The sequence below is a fragment of the Rhea americana genome, unplaced genomic scaffold, assembly GCF_003343005.1.
Source record: "Rhea americana isolate MKP2758 unplaced genomic scaffold, rheAme1 scaffold_4, whole genome shotgun sequence".
NCBI classification, from domain to species: Eukaryota; Metazoa; Chordata; class Aves; order Rheiformes; family Rheidae; genus Rhea; species Rhea americana.
In genome coordinates this window covers 13,098,843-13,119,429 of record NW_028186534.1, presented here as the reverse complement: position 1 = coordinate 13,119,429, position 20,587 = coordinate 13,098,843, and the positions used below count along the sequence as shown (strand labels likewise).

General features: G+C 37.5%; 1 protein-coding gene across 6 annotated transcripts in view; it reads right to left on the bottom strand.

Moving 5' to 3' along the window:
* The window catches only part of ZBTB46 (zinc finger and BTB domain containing 46), a 54,966-nt gene extending 34,385 nt beyond the window's left edge, over positions 1 to 20,581 (bottom strand). For 3 of the 6 annotated variants that reach the window (XM_085314199.1, XM_085314205.1, XM_085314202.1), the window contains exons 1-4: positions 20,354 to 20,581; positions 13,568 to 13,695; positions 11,614 to 11,753; positions 3,160 to 4,129 (exon numbers count right to left, since the gene is read on the bottom strand). In XM_085314199.1, coding sequence (XP_085170325.1) covers positions 3,160 to 4,129; positions 11,614 to 11,667 — 1,024 coding nt within the window. In that variant the 5' untranslated portion in view covers positions 11,668 to 11,753; positions 13,568 to 13,695; positions 20,354 to 20,581. Of the gene's footprint in view, positions 1 to 3,159; positions 4,130 to 9,367; positions 9,406 to 11,613; positions 11,754 to 13,567; positions 13,696 to 20,353 lie in introns of those variants that run through there. The other 3 variants (XM_085314201.1, XM_085314204.1, XM_085314200.1) reach the window with 3 other exon arrangements.
* Between the last annotated feature and the right edge of the window lie 6 nt (positions 20,582 to 20,587).

Genomic DNA, 20,587 nt, shown 5'->3' with positions numbered 1-20,587 from the left:
AAAGACCAAAAGATTAACTTGTATAGTATCAGGAGAAAGACATTAGCAGTGAAGTTAAGATGGACTCTACTAAATCAGCTTTCACACTGCCAGACCACCTGTATTACCCTCCAGCACACATTTGCAAACTGTACCCAAATTATCCCATAATCAGGGCTTTTAGACCTAACACTAAGCAGGATAAAACCACTGAACAGACCAGAAAAGGAAAAGTTTCTCAAAGAATAAAAAAACATTCTAGGTAACTCTTTTCCTCTTAGCTTATTTACCAACCAACATTCAACGCCCATTTCCTCAGCAAAGATTTTTTTTTTTTTAATCTTAGTTACTAACAGCATGGATAGGGACTCTTTCAAATAAGTGAGGGAGCAAAGAGTTTTAGACTATGTCTGTATGTCTTAAGGAATTAAGCCTATTAAATGTAAAGCTAATTTTAAACTGAAATTTAAAAACTGAAGCACAAAAACCACATCCCAAATATTCATTACACACTATATACACTTGCCATTACCCCTTTGTACACAAGGAAAAGCAACTTTCCTTCATAGACAGGAGCTACGTTTACAGCACCCCCGGACTGTCGCTGAATTCCGGTAGGAAGGCTGGGAACCTGGGGTACCACTGGCTAGCCTAAGCAGAGCCCGGTAGCCTAGCAACGAAGGAGATGGAGCAGTTTGCAAGACAGTTGCTTCCACCTGCTGGAGATGGGAAATATTAATATGAGACAGAAAGACCCTCCCGCCTGCGGAGAGCAGGGGAGCGCTGGTTAGGGACAGCAGGGATGCTTTGCTTCTCTTTCAGTGTGCAGGCAACAACAGAAACCAACCTCACCTGAGCAACCAACTCCATTAGGTTTTCCCAAACCGCACATCTACGGACACCGGCACACAAGGTTTACCACTTACAAAATGTCCAAATGTAAAGTAAAGCTTAACGTGCACAGATCTCAAACCCTCCAAAACCATTCTCCCTTCCGCTCCCCCGAAGACAAGACGAGTCAGCCTGAGAAAAGGAGGGTTCCTGTAACCGTAGGGATCTTGGAGTTCCCCCAAGTATGCAGAAAGGGGCTTCCAGACCCTAAGTCAGCGTCAGCATCCCCCGTTCTGCGAGTTCAGGTCCTGCAGTACAGAGAAGCACGAATCTCTTCACCCTTCAACAGGGCAGAGTGGAGAATTTCACCTTTGCTCACCCCTCCAGCTGGCTAATACGAGGAAACTATGGGTAGATCTCAGTCTCCAAATACTCCCTTTCTTCAGCGTGGTTACTTCTATGTAGGACCTCGCTGCTCTTCGAGTAGCAGCCAGGTACGGGCAGGCCACTGCCAACATAACAAGGATAGGGGCTAGTTCTGGCATTTCTCTCATTTTGGACAGGGAGAAGTTAACGGCTATTCAGTTTTTCTTTCTGCCTTATTAGCACCAGTGGAACATCAAAATTATTGCCCCATTTGACACCACTTAGTTTCCTCTTTCCTGTCACATGAAACGCCTCTTTAATTGGAAACTATTTAAGACAAGATTCAAAACAAATAATTTGATTTTATCTGCTGATGCAGCTGTCTCAGCACTGCACTGAGTCAACCCCAGAAGCCATCTTCCTCTCAGCCGCAAGCAATTGTGAAGAACAAAATCCATTTCTATTTAGTTCTTCAACAATCAGGAATAAAATGATATAGACATCATTCATCTTCCAGCAACATCATCTCTTACATTTTGCACTGTTTTCAAAAGCACAATTTAAAGAAATTAAATCTATGACTTTTTTTTTTTTTTTTTTTTTTTTTTTTTTTTTTTTTTTTTTTTTTTTTTTTTTTTTTTTAAGATCAGTGTTGCAATCCTGCTTCTATAGTAACTCCAGCATGCGTGGCTTGCTTCATATACATGTCAAAAAAAACCCTCATAGGCAGCATTTGAGTTGTTTTTAATCGGCTGTTGTGAAGTGAGAAGTATGTGTGTGTGAATAGCATTTTAGACAGTCAATACCRAGTCTTTACTCGAAACAGCCCTAAGACACATGCATTATAAAAACAGGACTCATCATAAACCATTCTCAAGTTATCCGGCATCTTCTTTCTAACCAAAGTTGTTTAGATTTTTATCACCAGCCTATTAGAATAATTACAGGCAAGCTTGCTGCAGCAGATAACTGTAAAAGTAACACAATTAATCTAAAGACAGTTACCCATTCAATTAAATATCAATAAAAGCCAAATTTAACATTCATACATCAGTATGTAAGTAGCTTTAAAAACTTTTTTCAGCTGTTCAGGCTTTCAGTACTAGTTGTATTGCTTTTTTCAATCTAAATTTGACAACATTAGGATATATAATCTGGTATCCAATGAAACAGAGGTTAACTCATAGTACAGACTAAGATCTTCAAGTCAGCTTAAAGAAGTTTAATACCACACTTCCCCTAGAGTCCTTAAAAAAACAAAACACTATCAATAGCATTCTTGGATCTAAAAATAGGCAGCGATTAGTGGATCAAATAGGACAGTTATCTTTATTTTGAGGCAGAAAATAACTACTGAAGATACAAAAGAAGTCCAGAAAACATTTTTCTCCCTGGTTACACTTTTGAAAAAAAAGAAATCATTTACCTCAGATTACAAGTAATCAAACATCAAAATACATTTTAAGCCTTACAGTCTCACAAAAATATTATTCTTAGAGYTACCAAACACTTTTCTTGCTATTACCAGCAATAAGCTATGGTAGCTTTCTTATTCTTGAGAAATGACACCTGAATAGGCAGTGCTGAAGACAGTATCAAGACTCACTAAATTGCACCTATATGTGGTGTAATTACTGCATCAATATACCATGCAAGGAAAATTCTTCAACTTTGACATGAAGTGTGATGAGTTTGCACACCTGCTGAAATAAGTTCCAACCTTTTACCTCATTAATTCTGATAATTATAACGGTGTTTCAGGGGTGATTTAGGCCACTCTATATTCAGGGCCAGAGCAAAGCCACCAACTTCTTTCACAGAACTAGTCTGCACTGCTGTGACACTAGAGCTCCTAACTGAGCTATACAGTGCTTCCATCAAATAGTTGGCAACATAGCTAGCTACATTTTTCAGTTTCAGATAGGCTAATAYATAATTCTGCATTGTTAATACCAGGAATGAAAAAGCAGAAAAATGACTTACTTGGGTCTCGACTGCTGTATGGCCATCCTGAGGCAGGTAAAAAAGATGGCATTGGAGAACTTGCCCYGCTGTCATCCTCTACTTGCTGCGTAATATGACGCACAGTTTCTTTATTTTTTCTGTTCTTTCTGCGTCCAGTGGGTTGCCAGCCATCCCCTACACCTTGTTCTGAGAAAGCATTCTGTATTGCACTATCCTTAGCAGAATGTAATTCRTTCCCTCCATAATGCGATGGCGAAACCTGTTCCTCTTTGATACGTAAAGATCCATAGCCCATGTCACTAGACCAAAGAGACTGGGATGATATGTCTTCGTGGCTGTCTGTTTTCGGTTCTTGATCCTCTTTTCCATAACTGCTCCCTCCTTCATGGCAGCTGGCAATGGCTGAATCTCCAGAAGAGTTTGCTGGACTTGTACGCCGAGCTAACCAAGGAGATATACTCCTTCCAGCCACAACTGCTGAAATCAAAGCATCTGTACTACTGCTAGAAGGAGCTCCAAGTTCATAATCAACAAGATCATCTGAGGCATCAGACTTTATACTTATGTCAAGAGCTGCTTTTATGAAATTGTGACAGGCTTGTACAATATCTGTCATTTGCAGATAGCTAGCAGCTGACATCACCTCAATGACGTTTCTGCTGGTCAGTGCTAGGTGTGCAGAATACATGAAGTCAATGATTGCTTTAAAACCTTGTGCAGTTACAATGTCTAAATGAGTGACTGTGGCCTGGTCAGATGTTTTCTGTACCTGGCAGTACAGCGTTTTGAAGTAACGACTACTCCCGAGCAGAACGTTTTTATGAGCCTTAAATATCTTCCCCTCCACTATAATGCAAACATCACAGAGGATGCCGTGTTGTCTCTGCTCATTAAGTTCACGAAGCAGGTGACGGTAGTGGGAAGCAATCTCCATATCTTCCTTTCGGTTATTCATTTGGAAATCTCTGTGTTTCCTCTTCCACAAATTCTGTAGARGGAAGAAATTGACAGTATTATATCAAAATCAAAGTTCACAGACCATTTAAAAAGACTAAACAAGACAAACCAGGTTGTAGCAGATTAGGTAACAGGTCCATCTTGAAAGAATATCTCAGAAAATACAACTAATGCCTAGAAAGGCTGCAAGTTCATTGCCATATGCTGCTTATTTATACTGGACTTAAATAATTTATATTAAAATGGACAAGATTTGAAGCTCAATTCTCCAGTGCCTCMTAACACTCCAGAATAATGTTTCTTTAAACCACTACAGACTCATAAGAAAACCTGTCTTAAGTTACTTGGGTAAAATGGCTGTCAGTTTTTACTGCTTGGGTTCAGTAAAAACAGAGTACTACATTTGAAACCATGCTGATGGACCAAACTAGTGTAAAGCATTCTGTAATACAGTTTCCTCAAGGGGAAAAAGCACACTGAATAGCCAACATCTTCAAACAGCAAAAGCCAATTGAAACCAGCTATTTCCTTTGCTATATTGCGATTGAGGGGCTAAAAATACCAGTTTTAAGTCACAAGAGCAGCAGGCAAATCCAAGACCACAGATCACAAAATTAAGTCTCCAACCGAACTAAATTGGCAATGGATTAGAACTATGAAATTAATGTTATTTGAAGCTTAACTACTTATTAGCGCAATATTTTTAACTTCACAATAAAACATATTATTTTCATGCCTTTACAAATCCAAGTTTACTTCACCACCACCCAGAGATAATGAGTAGGGAAATTCTAATAGTCACCTAAACATTCATGTTTAGGAAGGRTGCTTCTCTGCACAAGAAAACAGAGCATCCGATCAGGCTGCTAAGAATTCATAGGACTTTTGATCACCTTCCAGAAAACTTCACAGTATGCTCCAATGAAAGTTAGCTAATGCTGGTAGTATGGCAGAGAGTCATATCTTGTATTTAATTTCTAAAATTAGCCTCCTCAGATACTTCAAAACACAAAAGTTAGCAGTTAACTGTAATCAATAGCAGAAAAWTTTTCAGAGTGAACTTTATCTTGCCCGCAAAGTATGAGAGAAGCAACGTATCAGAGAAGCAACGTATCGCTACGGATGAACATACATATCACATTCCATACAGTATTCAGTAAGTCCCTCCTATTATACAGTTTAATTTGCTGCCCATTTGCCTCTATCAAAAACTTACAGCCCTGACAGTCTCCAAGATAATCCTTCATTGACATTACTGCACTGTCTCAGGTGAAATACCCTCAAGATCAAAACACACAAAGCATTTGCTAACAAAGGAGGCTGGCAGTGCCACAACAGACTCTGGGAGTAATTATCACWACACCATACCTAGGAAGCTTTGTAATTCCGCACTGATCTTTTTATTTCCAGTTTTATAACTTCCTTGGCRTATTTTTTTTCCATTTTACCTAGCATACACCACTTACTTGAAGCTTAATATCAAGATTTATATACCATGTAGCAGTAGTTTAAGGTCCAACTAATTAAGAGCATTCAGTTGCCATAAAACATAAAGAATATCTGTTTCTTTCAAAAGCTTAAATTTGTTCTGATATAGTAAGCTCCACCTCTAAAAATGATATGTGGGTCCACAACTTCCATGCTCTGAAGGTGGCTGCCACAGCTTCATAACATCTTTATGTTTGAGAGAAMCACCTATTAAGGGAGAATGACAGTTCAGTTTTGTCTTTATTCCAGAAATCACTACTGCATCTACTTTTAGGAGCTGAAGAGTCAGCCTAGTCCCCTCAGGAAATATGAATTGCCACATAGGATCAAATGAATTGTCCATCATCCATCCTGTCTTCAGCTGCTGCCATATCCACATGCTTCAGAGGAAGATGCAGGAACCTCAGAGCATACAATTACAGAGTGATCAGAGGCTTTCAGAACTTGTACTTTCCTTTGTTGTTCCTTTACAGGTCTTAAAATCCACACTCCAAGGCAAATCTCCCTGGAATTGGTTGGATTAAAAAAAAAAAGTCCCCTGCAAGGGTAATTTTCCATTCCTCATTTTAGTACAGATTAGCATCAAGAGTATTTGTCAGTATTTTCATGTGTGAGTTTAAACACCACCATCTTTTCTTGGATTTCTTCTTGAAAGTCTTCCACCTTGAAATTACACTATCCCCTTGAGATTTTATTTCTCTGCCATTTCATATGCTTATTCAKCTTATTTTAGTATGCTTGGATTGCCCTTCACTGTTGATATCTCTGCTTGATACTTGCATACACCTTCTCCTCTGTTTATATGTCTGTGCCAGAACCCCAATTAATATATTTGTCTCTTGCCACTTTTGTTTTTGACTGTACCAGTTTGAGATTCAGACACTGACTAACCTGGTGTTTCTTACGGATGAAGCACTTGCTAGCTTGTTTACAAAATAACTTGAGTTTTGTTAYTTCCTGCTCATGATATTCTTACTAAATACTAAAATCTAGACAAGATTCCTTCCTGATTTCCCTCCCACCCACCAAGCTCTTGACAGCAGATGCCTTCCGGGCCAGCTATGAATGAACAGAAGCGTGTCACTAACACACAAGGATTATATTTGGGGGCAGGTTTAGCTCAGTTGGTTAGAGCATGGTGCTGCTAATGCCAAGGTCGCGAGTTCAGCCCCCGTATGGGCTACACTGAAGGCTGGCCTGGATGATCTCCAGAGGTTCCTTCCAACCTTACCATTCTATGATTCTATGACATGATCTTACTTTACTCATCCACATTTCCAAGGACACTGGGGACAAAAGCAGAGGATGGGCGGACACCTTTGGGACAAGAAATCAAAAATACTTGCTTTGTTATACCCACTATTTACTGTATTTTAGGATATGAGGTAAAACCAACGAGAATATACATTCCTCTAAGCAAAGACAACTGTCTGTGTTCCAAAGAACTCAAAATTTAAGTATAAAGAGATAGAGARATGAATGAGGAAGACGCCCATCACAAAGAATAGCAGCCGTTCCACTGACAGGTGGCAATATTATATCACTTCCAAGTATACAAGCAATGATATAAGATACTCTTAGGCTCAATTTAATCAATAAAATTTAACATCTTCCAAAACAACAACGATAATTGTAGATGTCTTGATCTTTCTCTGTCTAAAGGTCTGCTACTTATATACATTGTTCCATACTGAATGTTTGTCACATCATTGTACCTTTTAAATGAGAGGTCTTTGGGGAAGAAAATTAAATATSCCTCAAATTCAGAGAAATTAATTAGTTTTCTGTCTACCCATGTCAAACCAGAATATCCGTTTAATGTCAAGGATCACTAGGGAACTAATCCGAGTTAAATTTAAGGCAATTTGCTAGTAGTTAAAAATTCAGCAAGCTTCAAAACCCTCTGCTCTTGCATTCCAATTTTACATGCCGTTTTGTGGCTCCCCCCCGACCTTTTTAACGATGTGTATCTCTACTTAAAGATGTTATGTAAAGATCTCTTTAGAAAAGCAATTCCTTTCAAACTGCTAGCAAAAGCTCATGAAGGCAGAATAAACTGTGAAGATTTTTAGCTCACTAAAATGTTTGAGGCCTGGTTCCACTTGATGCATCCAGGTAAGTCTTCAAGAAAGTTCCAACTGGGAAAATTGGGAGTAATTTTTTCCCAAACTAGGAACACTTGCTAGACAAACTCTCAGACACATTACTTATTTCACTAGTTATTGTTAAAAAGATTAATAATGGTCCCATGCCGCACACTGATGTACTGCAATCTTAGAAGTAGACTTACTAATGCTTTGTCTTTCAACAGTGGTTAATGGAAAGAAAATAAAAGTCGTAATGGCTCAAGATGAATGTGTTCAAGCAGCCACATTCTATCCTTGGTGCTTTATAAATRGAGAATAATACTTGCAGTGAATATCACTCCTGTAACTTTCTATACCCATGTTCTTTAATTCTAATGAACTTGTGAGATTTTGCTTTACAAACCCTCAATTCCAATACCTAATCAATACAATTTCTTAAATTCTAGGAAAAAAAAAAAGTGGGAATCAAATTGCAAGAAGATTCCTGGCAACACATTTTAACAACAGTGCTTCCAGTTCATAAACAGAGGTCTATTCCACCACGCCCCAAGACCAGATTTTAATARCACTACCTTCCAGAGTACCAAGCAGTACGGAGCACAGTAGAATTTTCCATTCCAAAATGAGAAGTCTACCACTGTTCAGCAGCAGCTTTCCTTGCTAGCATGAGTGCTCCATGGGAGACGATGAACCTGTGCCTCTGATGACAGTGCACGGCCACAACACAGCTCTCCAAGAAACCAGTGAACCATGAAAGCTCGTCTGTAGTCTATGACAGGTTTTCCACAAAATAAATCGTAGGGGGACCAGGCTTTCTCCACAAGTCAATGTATGGATAGTACAGTAATTCAATTCTATTCTATTTTTTTTTTTTGAAAAAAAGTAACTAAAAAATTGCTCCTGAACAAACAGCATTTGTATGTAACCATGAAGAACAGACAAGGTCTTGAGCATGAGCAGATTTAATAACCACCTGCATGCAAAGTTCTGCCAAGATACAGGACAGCTTTGTATTTTTCATGCTGTCACAAACCTGGTCTTAAGCTAACCGTTAATAATTTATATCAACTTTAACCCCAGCTAGAATGAACCTAGTTCTACAAATACAGCATTCATGAAAAGTGTTTATTTTGCATCATCAACACAAGCTGTTTGAACATAAAAATAACACCTGAGGACATAATAACAGTCTAAATAAAYACAGTCTACACTTAATGCTGGAAGGGTTCTCAAAAGAGGAAGCAGTAACACTTACAAAGCCTAACCTCTCAGCATATAATACATATAATAAGTCCCCTGCAGAAATCTTAACACCATTAAAATTAAGGGGTACAAATTTGTTGCATATAAAACTCAGTGAATTATTTAAATTATGAAGCCACAGATAAAAAGAAAAGCAGCAACACAGATGAAAGTCTACAGTTTTATCCCCTGGGAAATCTTGGAGACAAARTAACTTCTAAGGTACTTCATTCCCTTCATTCAGAAGGAAAACAGCAACAAAAATAGATTATAGTCACTCTGATCAATTGAAAGCCTGGTACAAAAAAAATTTTTTTAAGAAAAAACTCTTGTAGGATAAGAGCTAACCAAAAATTTTAACCATAAAACATTTTAATCTGTTGCAAATTTTTAAATATGTTTCTACACTAAAGACTAAGGACACGTAAGTTACAGTGCACCAAAATACTCACTAGTTTGTCCTGCACTCCTCCACCAGTCACTCTGCTCCCTAGGGAAAGAGGGCCAACCAGAATTTAGCCAAAAATATGTACTGTTTCCTCCCTCCTCTCCCTTTGGAGGTAAGGGAAAACAGATTAATGAAAAACTGAAATGCATTCTAATAGTTTACCATGCAAACCCCCCCCCCCCAAATGCACCCCAGTTCTCTGCTTCRCCTATGTCCTTCCCAGGTCTCCACTCCTACCAACATTCCAACATTTTTTAAATTCCTCTGCAGAGGAGCCCTGCAAGGTGAGATCAGACTTGAAACTCTCCTTGCATAACAAGACACAGTGTATCTACTAGTTTCACTTTTATCCAATTAAAGCCAACAGAAATGTGTACAATCCATCATATCCACATGTCCTGCCTATGCTAAAGACAAAGCTGGAGGGGGAAGAAAAAAAACAACAAAAAACCCCTAACCTTAGAAACTGGGAAGGACAGYATCTATACTTAGATTATTCTAAATGAAAAAGGAGAGCAGGATATTGATGGATGATAATTCCCTGCAGAGACATCACTCATGAGTTTTCAAGTACCAGTCTCCAAAACTGTTTTCTCACAAGCATGTTTGAGGAAGAACAGTACACAATTTTAAGAGTTTAACTGAATTTCTGTATGCTAAATATACAAAAATTACATCTATTTTGAACAAAACTTAACRCACAAATAGAAGCAACAGCTTCTGAAAAACAAACAGTTGCCAAAAAAGAAAACTTTTATTCTATTCTGATTCARGAAACTGATTATTCATTGATCAAGGTATTCTTTCAAGCTACAACTGAAAATTCAAAGAGAAATAGGCAGATGTTTGTAGTAAGAACAAACCAGATCCTTGGCCCAAGGATRCTAATTGTAATTCGTCATTTCATGAAAACATCAATACATCACTTTTCCCTTAAGAACGGGGATGAGAATGTTTAATTACAGCTTAGAAAAATGAATGTTTGTCCTTATGGGCTAGAAGTTGCAGGAAGAAAAAGTTTTGCCTTTCAGTTTCAGAAATACTATAGAATTACAGAAAAGGCAAGAATTTGGGAGGTATATAGTTTTCAGTGAACTTAATAAAAATACAACATTTTTTAAAATCAGATTTAAGAGGCTCATTAAATTAATAACTGTACGGCAAGGCAACTCTACAAATACTTAATTAACACTTGTCTGATGAGGATTCACTAAAACATTTCTAATTGCAACCCAAATGCTACCTTGTCACCAACAGCATTAAAATGGCATTTCTGCTTAGCAGCTCTATAGGAGTTGCTATCCAGAAAGTCCCTGACTCTCAAGTTCAAACAGCAACAACAGAGTCAGCATTGCAGCTCCAGCAGTTATAATGCTCTGGCAAACATGAACTCACTCCCTTTAACCATAGTTTCCTCAATATAGGTGAAGACATTTCAACTCTTGCTCTGTCTGGATTAGACTTAGTTAGGAAACGTGAATCTAAAACTGCATCATGTTACAATTGCTTCTGACATCAAATAATGTAGATATGAATGCATTACAAGTTAGAGGACGGCTGATTACAGCAAAAAGAATAAAAACATTCAAAACACTACACACTTCCAGTAATTTACCTTACCATTAGGCTTTGCTTTTAAAATCTAAATATGAACCACAAGCCGATCTTAAATCCAATAACCAAAACCTAAAATAACAGGGAGCAATCACTACACCTTTCATTTGACACTCTAGAACTTTAAACCAGTAATTTGGCTATGATCTGTTGAATCAACTGCCTGAAGTTAGCGGAGCATCATATGTTTGAAGGACAGAAGAGTCTCTTCACCCCCAACAAACATTAAAGATGAGACACAGTATCAGTGTGCCACAATAAAAAGGATTTCTGAAGGTATTTTAGAAAAATTCATTTATTAACCTTCATTAACTCTGATGGTACATTAAGAACTTAAGAGAAAAGAAGGTCTGAAAAGGAAAGCTAAGGGAAAACTGTTAGCCCCCATGGTTTGGAAGGGGGGAAGTTAGGACAAACAGTTTTTAAATCTAGGCAGGAAAGAAAGGGGAAAAAAAACACCCACAAAACAAAACATATAACCAAACAAGCAAATGGAACACAGAAGAAYAGAGTTGTAGTTTGGTATAGTGTTCTTAAATGAGGAAATAGTGAAATGATTTTTAGTCATTTTTGTTAAAGCAAGCATGCAAACTTTTAAATTAAAAAACAAAAAACTCCAAGACAAGTACTCCTTACCAGTAACAAACTGGGTTCCAGGTCTAGTGTTTCTCCTACAACAGCTGAGGACATCAACAGTCCTATGGCAGCACAGGTAGTGCACTTTTCTGTAACCTTCAAATAATACTGGTATGAACTCTTGTAGGAGAAAGACAGAACTACAATAAAAAAAACACAAAAACAGGAAGAGTTACTAACATTAAACTACAAGATCATCAAACAATAGTGATACATTCTGAAGATCTTCCCTTCAAAGCTCACAGGTATAAAACACCTAGTTATGACTTAATAAACCAAAAAGATGCAACTCAAATACTTATCAATACATGGCAGGTAATTAAAGCCAGGTTACCCTTATGCAATAGTTCAGGCAACAGTTCGTTCTGAAAAAGTAGARGGAAAAAAAATAATCTAATTTTAGAAGCTAAAACTTCAAACAGATCCTTGGAACAACAATGTTTCCTGTTTGGTAACTTTTCAAAACAGTCTCACTTTAATGACTCTTTAAAAAGACATTTGAGGCCTGAGGGACACTAATTTACCTTATCTGACCTATAAAATACAGAGTTTTAAAAAGCTATTAATATAATTTATATATAAAAAAAAAAAAGTAAGTCTGCAATGGAATATTCAAGAGAATTTCCTCTTGAAATATTTAATTGCCAGTATGTACTGGCTGATGCCTTTCTAGGTTAAGAGACTAAACAATCTCAAGACTTTGAAAATTCTGTATAAAATACGTCATATGTATAGTAGGGTACATTCAGAGATGGACTCCTCAGATGAAACATTAACATTCATGATCAGAATGTATAAAAATAGTGATTGCTCTGAACACTAATCCAAACAAAGGTTTTTCATCCTATTTAGTTACAATGGATGCATCCTCACATACATCATGTATCTCTTCTATAGCACCTACTTTTTTCTTTGGAAAAATATATTCGTCACACTTGCAACATTTAACTTCAGCTAAAACATTTGACTAGACTTTTTTCAAAACTTCATTTTATGTATTGTTAGCCATTACAGAAAAGTATTTTCCATAGATTTCTGATCTCCATATTTTAGCTCCCTTCATAAAAATAATAGAAAACGTCTAATCTATATATAAACTATAAGCCAATTCTGATGATTTCTAGACTGACCCTCTAAAATGACAGAGAGTGCAAGAAAATATCAGAAGACAAATCGAGAAAGCTTTTCCAATACAAACTGATTACAAATGGTGACTTAATATATTCTAATAAACAAATGAAGTAATAAGGAAAACCTGAGCATTCTTATGGCAATAAGCAGAACTGAAAATCTTGAAAACAAATATGACCCAATTCAAGCAAATACCACTGACTGTTCTCAATTTCTATTTCAGACTGCCAAGTCTYGCCTTTCTTTAATTCTGATTGCTTCTCCATAGCAATTGTTTTGGCTAGCTCTTTTTAGTCCTGTTATTTGGGCAGTTTAACAAAAGAGGGGGAAGGGGAGGATGACATACACACATGGGAAATGTCTTTGTTAGCCTAAGTGCAAAAGTAATACACATTTTCACTTAGTCTTCGGACTCTCACTATTAAGACTCTCATTTGTATCTGACCCAGAGTCACAAAATGAGCCAGAAGAGGCTACTAACAGTGGTAAATCTGAGACCTATCTTACTTTGCAATGCTCTTCAATTTTCCTCTTGCTTTGAGTTCTGCACCTTTTTTCTTCTTTTCATGGAGATGAGAACCAACTGACGATTAATGGTCTTTATCATAAGGYAGGAGCAACAGAATAGGCACAAATATTTCCTCAACTTCTGTGGTTTGGGTAATACTTTTACACTACCCTTTGTTATGAGTGCTAAGTCAAATTTTAAAGAACTGGAAGCCTTAATGGCATTGTCATCTCCAGCTGTTTTTTCCTCCTTCCCTTACTGCATCTAAAAACAAACAAACCAGCTAAACAAAAAATTTAAATRCTCCAAACTTACCAGTATTTGAAAGTGTTTTCTGTTAGCAAAAACAAATGCCACAATGTTTCACAGCTCTGTAGCACATGATTTAATGAACAGAGAAAAATGGTCTCCAGTAACAAGCTCCAAAAGGTTCATCTGATATCCTGTATTTGGGAATGAAAAGGAGGCARAAGTTAAAGATTTAAGTCAAACACAAAACAAGAACTTTAGCGTCATGTAACTACAAGCAACTGTTAAAAAAAAAAGTTTCCAAGGTRTTTAGTATAGACAAGGAACTATTATTTTTAGTTTCTTAAAAAGTAAAAYGATAACTGAATCATTGCAACACTATTTGCCTTTTCAAACAATAACTATTCTGAAACATTTCTGTAGTTAAGCATAGAGGAAAAATGATTTAGCCCTTATGTAAATTAAAGAAGAGTATAACATATAAATTATAGGACTTCTAAAAGCTTTGGACTATACTTCCAGAGAGAAGCGCCTTGAAGAAGTCACTGCAAACAAAACAGTATTTGATACGAGGATTTCCAACAACGTTAACATTTTTGTGTATCCAAATTAACACCTTAAATATTTAATGTTTCTCTGACACCTGTCATCTACACACTTTAAATGGGCTTAATATTAATCTAACCTCACAGTTATGATTGTTCCCACCCCCCTCCAAAGCCATTTACCTAAGATAACAAAAAATTTAAAATGACGTTCCCACACCATACAAAAGTCCRTAAGAAATTTGAGTTCTATGCCCACCCAACCCTATTGAATCACTGCCTTCAAGCCAATGCCACCCTCAAGCTAAAGAGCAGCRTGCACAAGGATACTAAGTAAAGCAGTTTGCTGCTTTTTACAAAAACCAAAGTTCTGAAAAAAACATGAAGCTATAGAAAGATACAAATACTGAGCAGAAGGTAAAGGTAGTTCTTTTTTGCTCCTGTAAAAGCTGTGCAGCAAGAAATACATCTGGCAACACTACTAATACAACAGGATGCACCTTTCCTTATAAAGCAGTGGTATTACTGTCAGTTCTCGAGACAACAGAAAATAACTGAACGTGCATACCCCCGTTTCAAAATGCTTCAATGCAGTATGCTTTCCACCCTATTTGGCATTTCCTCTACATTTCACTTACTCATTTCTCTATACCTCTCCAACTCTGTCCATTTTCCTCTCTCTCCATCACAAAAACCACTATCATGGTACAGAAATAGTTGTCTTCCTCATTCTCCCATTTTTGCTCTCTGTTCTCCCTCTCTCATCCGGCTTCACCTACAGAAAATCAGATCCAGCACCACCTATACCACAGGGCTTGCAGAAGGGAGTAAGAATACGGAAGAGCTAACCAGCATTTTAAAAGCAAGTATCTGACAAGGTAGGAGGCTTGAGAAGTCTGGTGATGTCAGAAAAGATAAGAATTTATCTAGAGTTGTATCTACTGAACTAGCAGTGAAGATTAAAAGAAACCCTGAAAACTCCAATTGCCTGTAGCTAGTAGTAAGCTTACCTGCCCAAGTGCCATTGACTTTTACAAGATCTAAGCTTCCACTTAAAAGGGGGAAAAAAAAAAAAAAAAAAAAAAAAAAAAAAAAAAAGAAAAAAAAAGTGTGTCACAGAAGTAATCTTCTAAGCCAACCACTTCACACTTGTTTCTGTTAGCCAAAAATCAACATAAAAAGCACATTAAAAAGATGTTTAAAGAACAGCATAACTCACTGGGAATTGCCCTGAAGAAAGGATCCCCCCGAACTTTCTCATTGGTTTTGGGCTTTCTACTTAGGGGATCTTTGCTAAAGTTCCAAAACCCAGTATGTAAAAAGGGAGGGAGTTCAAGAAGGGGGAAGAGGTCTGAGGCAATTTTAAGAGAAGCACGGTGGTAGGAGGAGCCGGGAGGGCAGAAAGAACACCTAAAAGAAAAGAGATGTAAGGAATCGAGAAGAACCACAGAGTTAAAAACCCACCACTGCAAAACTAAAGATAACATCAGAGGTGCTCTGTGAACAATCTACTTTTGCTTTGGYAGTTCAGGGTAGGAACTCTTAGCACCTTGGATAGGTATCCCTTTTYACTTTTTAGCATATGTTTGACAATCTAAATGTGGCCAATTATTACAGAAAAGTGGAATGAAGCCAAGAAGGATACAGTGGTACTAAGGAGGAAGGCAGTAAGCTAGTTTTATATTTAGCTGCTTTCTCACTCTCCAGCACTGTAGTGGTAGAACTTTGGGGAGGTGAATACTGCATCCTGACTCCTTAGGTTAGTACCTAAACTACCTAGACCTGAAACCAACTAATTTAAGCACCTAATGGCTAATATAGACCATTTGAACACAATGCATAATTTGAACACTAGTTCAGAAAGATTATTTCCTTCAAGAGTATATTTGTGCAAGAGGGACAAGTTTTGTTTAACTCTTTCCTCAGAGCGAGCTAGTAGTCTGAACTACCAACTCTCCTTCCACAGAGGTCTACAGCACAGGTCGAAAAACACTAGAAAGAAAACTAGCTTGAGTGCAATAAGCAGTTTGTTCAACACACAAAGAAAAAAATCATGAAAGATAACTAGGTATTTAAGCATATATAAGTATTATCATATTCCGTAGCATGTAAAACCTACTCAATTTTTTAAGTAAGGTTCTTAAGTAGCTAAGTTCTTGGCACATCCTGGGACATTCTTGTTACTAAATTTATGTTAATCCATACGCGAGCTAGTAACTGTGTTTGTAGAATATTTCAATCTTCCTTTCCTCTGTCATTAAATACTCCACTTCCAATTCACCATGAAGTGAGTGTTAAGAAACTTGTAACATCCATTGATTATTCTTCTTTGCATACATACACATAAATAAAGTGCACAGAAAAGGTCACAACTGTATAGACTGGAATGAAAGCTAACTACATCTCAAGAAGATACACAAAAAAAAGCAAGTTGCAACTTTAATTCAGCATGTGCCTGTTATATTTCAGCAAAGTTAGTACACCTGTCTGTAGYTACAGTTTATTCTAATGCATGCATGCTTACATACACACATGCAACAAAACACCACCAAGTGGAACACACTTCCATCTGATTAGAATTACAGCCAAGGATCTCATCCTGCCTACAAAATATTCAGAACTTCCATTTCAATAGCGATGAAAACAAAAACTAACGTTTCCTGAATATATGAGTACGAAACTTTGAAAGTTAAAGCAAGCAACTGTTCAGAGAAGAACTACACCACAGTTAGCTTTGTAAGGGTCAAAACCAGAAAAATCCCACCCACAAGCCCCTCACTAAACTCCACCATACCTTGCAGAARTTCAGTGAGGACTGCAGACTAGTTTGCATTTATGAAGAACAAACATACTTAGCACCAATACGATTTTTCATCTGCATACTAGAAAACGTTTTAGAAGAGGTGAGTAAACACGAGCACCCCTGTTTCACAAGAGGAGAAGCTGATGGCAAGCAGTTATGACAGCAGCATGTTCAATCAATAGCTGGGATGGGAACTGAATCCCAAGCAGCCATCCCTGTCAACCGGACATCGCTGTGCATCCAAATACCTCAAGGCAGCATGAAACAGATAAAACGATCAAACTGCTTAGGGAAGTCAAGATTCTGTTCTCATGTATCTCAAATGAAAGAAATCCCACAACAAGCAATACACTTTAATTTTCACCCTGCCTAAAGGTCTAGAGGGAATCAAAAAAACCCTAAACCACTGAAGACTGTATTTAAGGAGACTAACACAAACATATCACCTAGTGAAACAAAAAGTCCTAAAGAATTAATGAAGTGACACTCTGAGGTAACAAAGTGAAATCTTAACACTTAAGTTCTGACAGTGTCATTGTACTTTACGACAATATCATAAAAATGCTCACGAAAATCATTAGGTAAGGAATAACATGACAGTGCTTTATGCAGGCAAAACAACCCTCCCCTATCTCACAGCCACGGTAGATCCCTTTACTCTAGCCTCACATGACCTCTACTAACTACGGACAACCCCACAGCATGCTTTCTTTCACTATTAATACAGTTTAAATTTCAAATAGAACATATATAAAACACAGACAAGCTATGCATTTAAAATATTTAAGTCAGGAGTAAGCYGAAAGCAAAATATCAAAACGATGTTAATCCTTTCGTGCAAAGTGTCAGAATTTTCTAGTGTAACGTTCACAGCCAGTAATGGACACAAACTGCTGGCTCCTGGGAATTATAATGCGCATATGGGATAACCATTAGAACTACAGGTAGCTGTTCAAAGACTTAAACTAAGCCCTCTCTTTACCCTTTTGTTTGCCCATTAAACTAAGTACACAGGAGCAAGAAAAACCCATGTGAATGCTTTTTACCAATTTAGGGGGTGTCTAGAGAGCATTACAGAGTGCTCTAAAGTAGCCAGTAAAGCCAGCAAGAACATTACGGGGAGAGGGGGAAAGCCTTGGGAAAGGCTGAGCTGTTTATGAAATATATGCTGCCCTGAAAGTAAGAAAATAACAGTTTGGATTGGGTGTTAGCCTGCTGCTTTGCTGCTAGAGGACAGGAAACTTTGCTTAGAAACTTCAAAACACATATCAAAACGGAGCTCATCTGAAAAAAAAAATAAAATAAAAAATCCACACAAGTGCATAGAAGACAAAGCTTCATTTAAAAAAGTGAAAAATATGCTGAATAGCACAGCAACACAGCACAGAATCAGAGGTAAAGCAGGCAAATTAACAGCAAATAATCTATCTTTCAAACCTGAGACTTTTCTTTTTTTCTTTTCTAGAGAACACTGCTGGGGGGTGTTGCTAAACTGGTTTTCCTCTAAGCACTTCCAGTTATAAAAAAAGAAAAGAAAAGAAAAAACTCTTGCAAAGAACATATCCAGTGTTGTACAACTGTCCCAGAAAACAAAGACCACGGGGAGAAAGTGGCCCATTTTCTTTAGTCTCTAAGAACCCTATGTACAGGTCATGTTTTCAAAGGCTTAATCTTATACAATTTAGAATGAAACAGCTTTTAAAATACATGAATAAACATTTCATGTTAGAATTACTAGAACACCTCATTTTTGTATCATGCAAGAACTGACTCAATTACATCAATGCTAGCATACAATCAATGACACCAACTGCAACAGTAAATAATCCTATGCTTAGATAAAAGCAAGTTTCCTCACACAGAACAAGCTGTATTCAAAAAGAGAGAGAGAGAGAGAGAGAGAGAGAGAGAGAGAGAGAGAGAGAGATTTTTCTATTTAAGCATTTAAACTATAATCATCCTCCTTGTGTGTTAAGCCAAATAATATTTTTCAGGAACATATATCCGAGAGTTCCAGTAAAAACTGTTTTGTAGTTCTCAGTATGGCCCATGGGGCAACCTCTATCCATTTCATGTCAGCTCCCAAAAAACACCTTAGAGCGGTAATTTCTCACATGTTGAAAATATTGTGACTAATAATACACTCCACCCATTTTTCCATCACTAAGGATTTCAAAATGTAGAACTTCACAAATAGTGAACTCAAAGAAACAGAATTTAAATCAGTAAAGTCAAATTTTATTTCCAATAAAGAGGTGCTATGAAATAAAAATGTTGAAGTGACATGTTGATAAAAGTGGAAGAGCTATCCAGTTACCAAAAGCTTCCTTCTCAAAATTACATTTTCCTCACTCTTCTCCGATTACCTAGTTTTTCCTTTTAATCTCCACTGTCCCCATTTAAAAAAAAAACGGGATTCTTTTTTAAAAACAGCTTGCTCTCCTTTTCAGAAAATACATTCACTATATTAGTACACACAGAATCTGCGCTTGTAATACTTTATTGAGTGGCAAGAACTGGGACCTAGATCTATATTCCAGCAAGTAAATGCTAAAAATGATACAAGTGATGCAATTAAAACGCATAAAAGAACTTTGGTGCAGGTGTCTACAATAACACTGTTTGCAAAACACGTTTCCTAATTAGCATAGCTTTGAACAATGCTGATAATAATCCAATCCTGTAATCCACACCAAATGAATCATTGAGATTGCAGAATAAAAAGCATGAGGAATTCATTAAAGAACTGTTAAAACTCTCCTTTGTTTGCCTTTTCCTCATCAGGTGCAAAAATAAATAAATAAATAAATATTGTTTTATATATTTGGATTTCTTCAGCGCGCTCAGCTTCACAATAACGCACCCGTGAAGAAYCTCCTCGGGAGGCATCAGTGTTCCCCCCCCCCCGGTTTAAAAACAGAAATCCTCCCACTATTACAGTCTTGAAAATCTGCTCCATTCTCTATTTGTCATCGGGGATTGAGTTATCAGACACTACTTGTATTACTTTGGGAACTGACATGTCTATTTACAGAGACACAAAGGCAATCCAGCTGCACAACCCCTGCTCATGCCCGCACCTTCCAGCACACCTCTCCTTCTCCCCTCGGCCACATTTTACAATTTACTTTTCTTGGGGGGGCTCGGAGAAGGGGAGAAGGACACCTCACTAGTTCCTCATCATGACAGAGAAACATTTCCAGCCACTTTTGCACTTGTTACAGCCTTATGCAAAAATCGCCTATACCCACCAAAAGCAACAGCATTGTTTTTCAAGGGGTTTTTTTGTTTGTTTGTTTGTTTTTAAAGAGGGTCACTTCTCCCATTTCAGCCTGCAATTAAAATGGAGGCAAGGCCAGGCGATCTATGCCTGGCTTTAGGGGGAGACAATAACCCAAAACAGGCCTGGCTTAAGGAAAAAAGAAAAAAAAAAAAAAGAGAGAGAGGGAGAGAGAGAAAGAGACAGAAAGAGAGAAATACAGCATGCTTCACCAGTATTATTACCTCATCCCTTTTTCCAAGCAGTTTTGAACCACACTCCTGACAAACTCTTGGTCAAACTTGCACAGATGCTGATTTTTAGGGGGCGGAAAAGGTTTTAATTCTGGAGCCAGGACTGAGCCTTGCCATTCGCAAGTGGAGCTGCTGTTAAAATGCCCCCTTGTCTCTTCTCCTCTCCCTTGAGCTGGGTGTTGACGCAGCAGAAATTACCAGCTGGAAAATTCCCCTTTTGGAGGT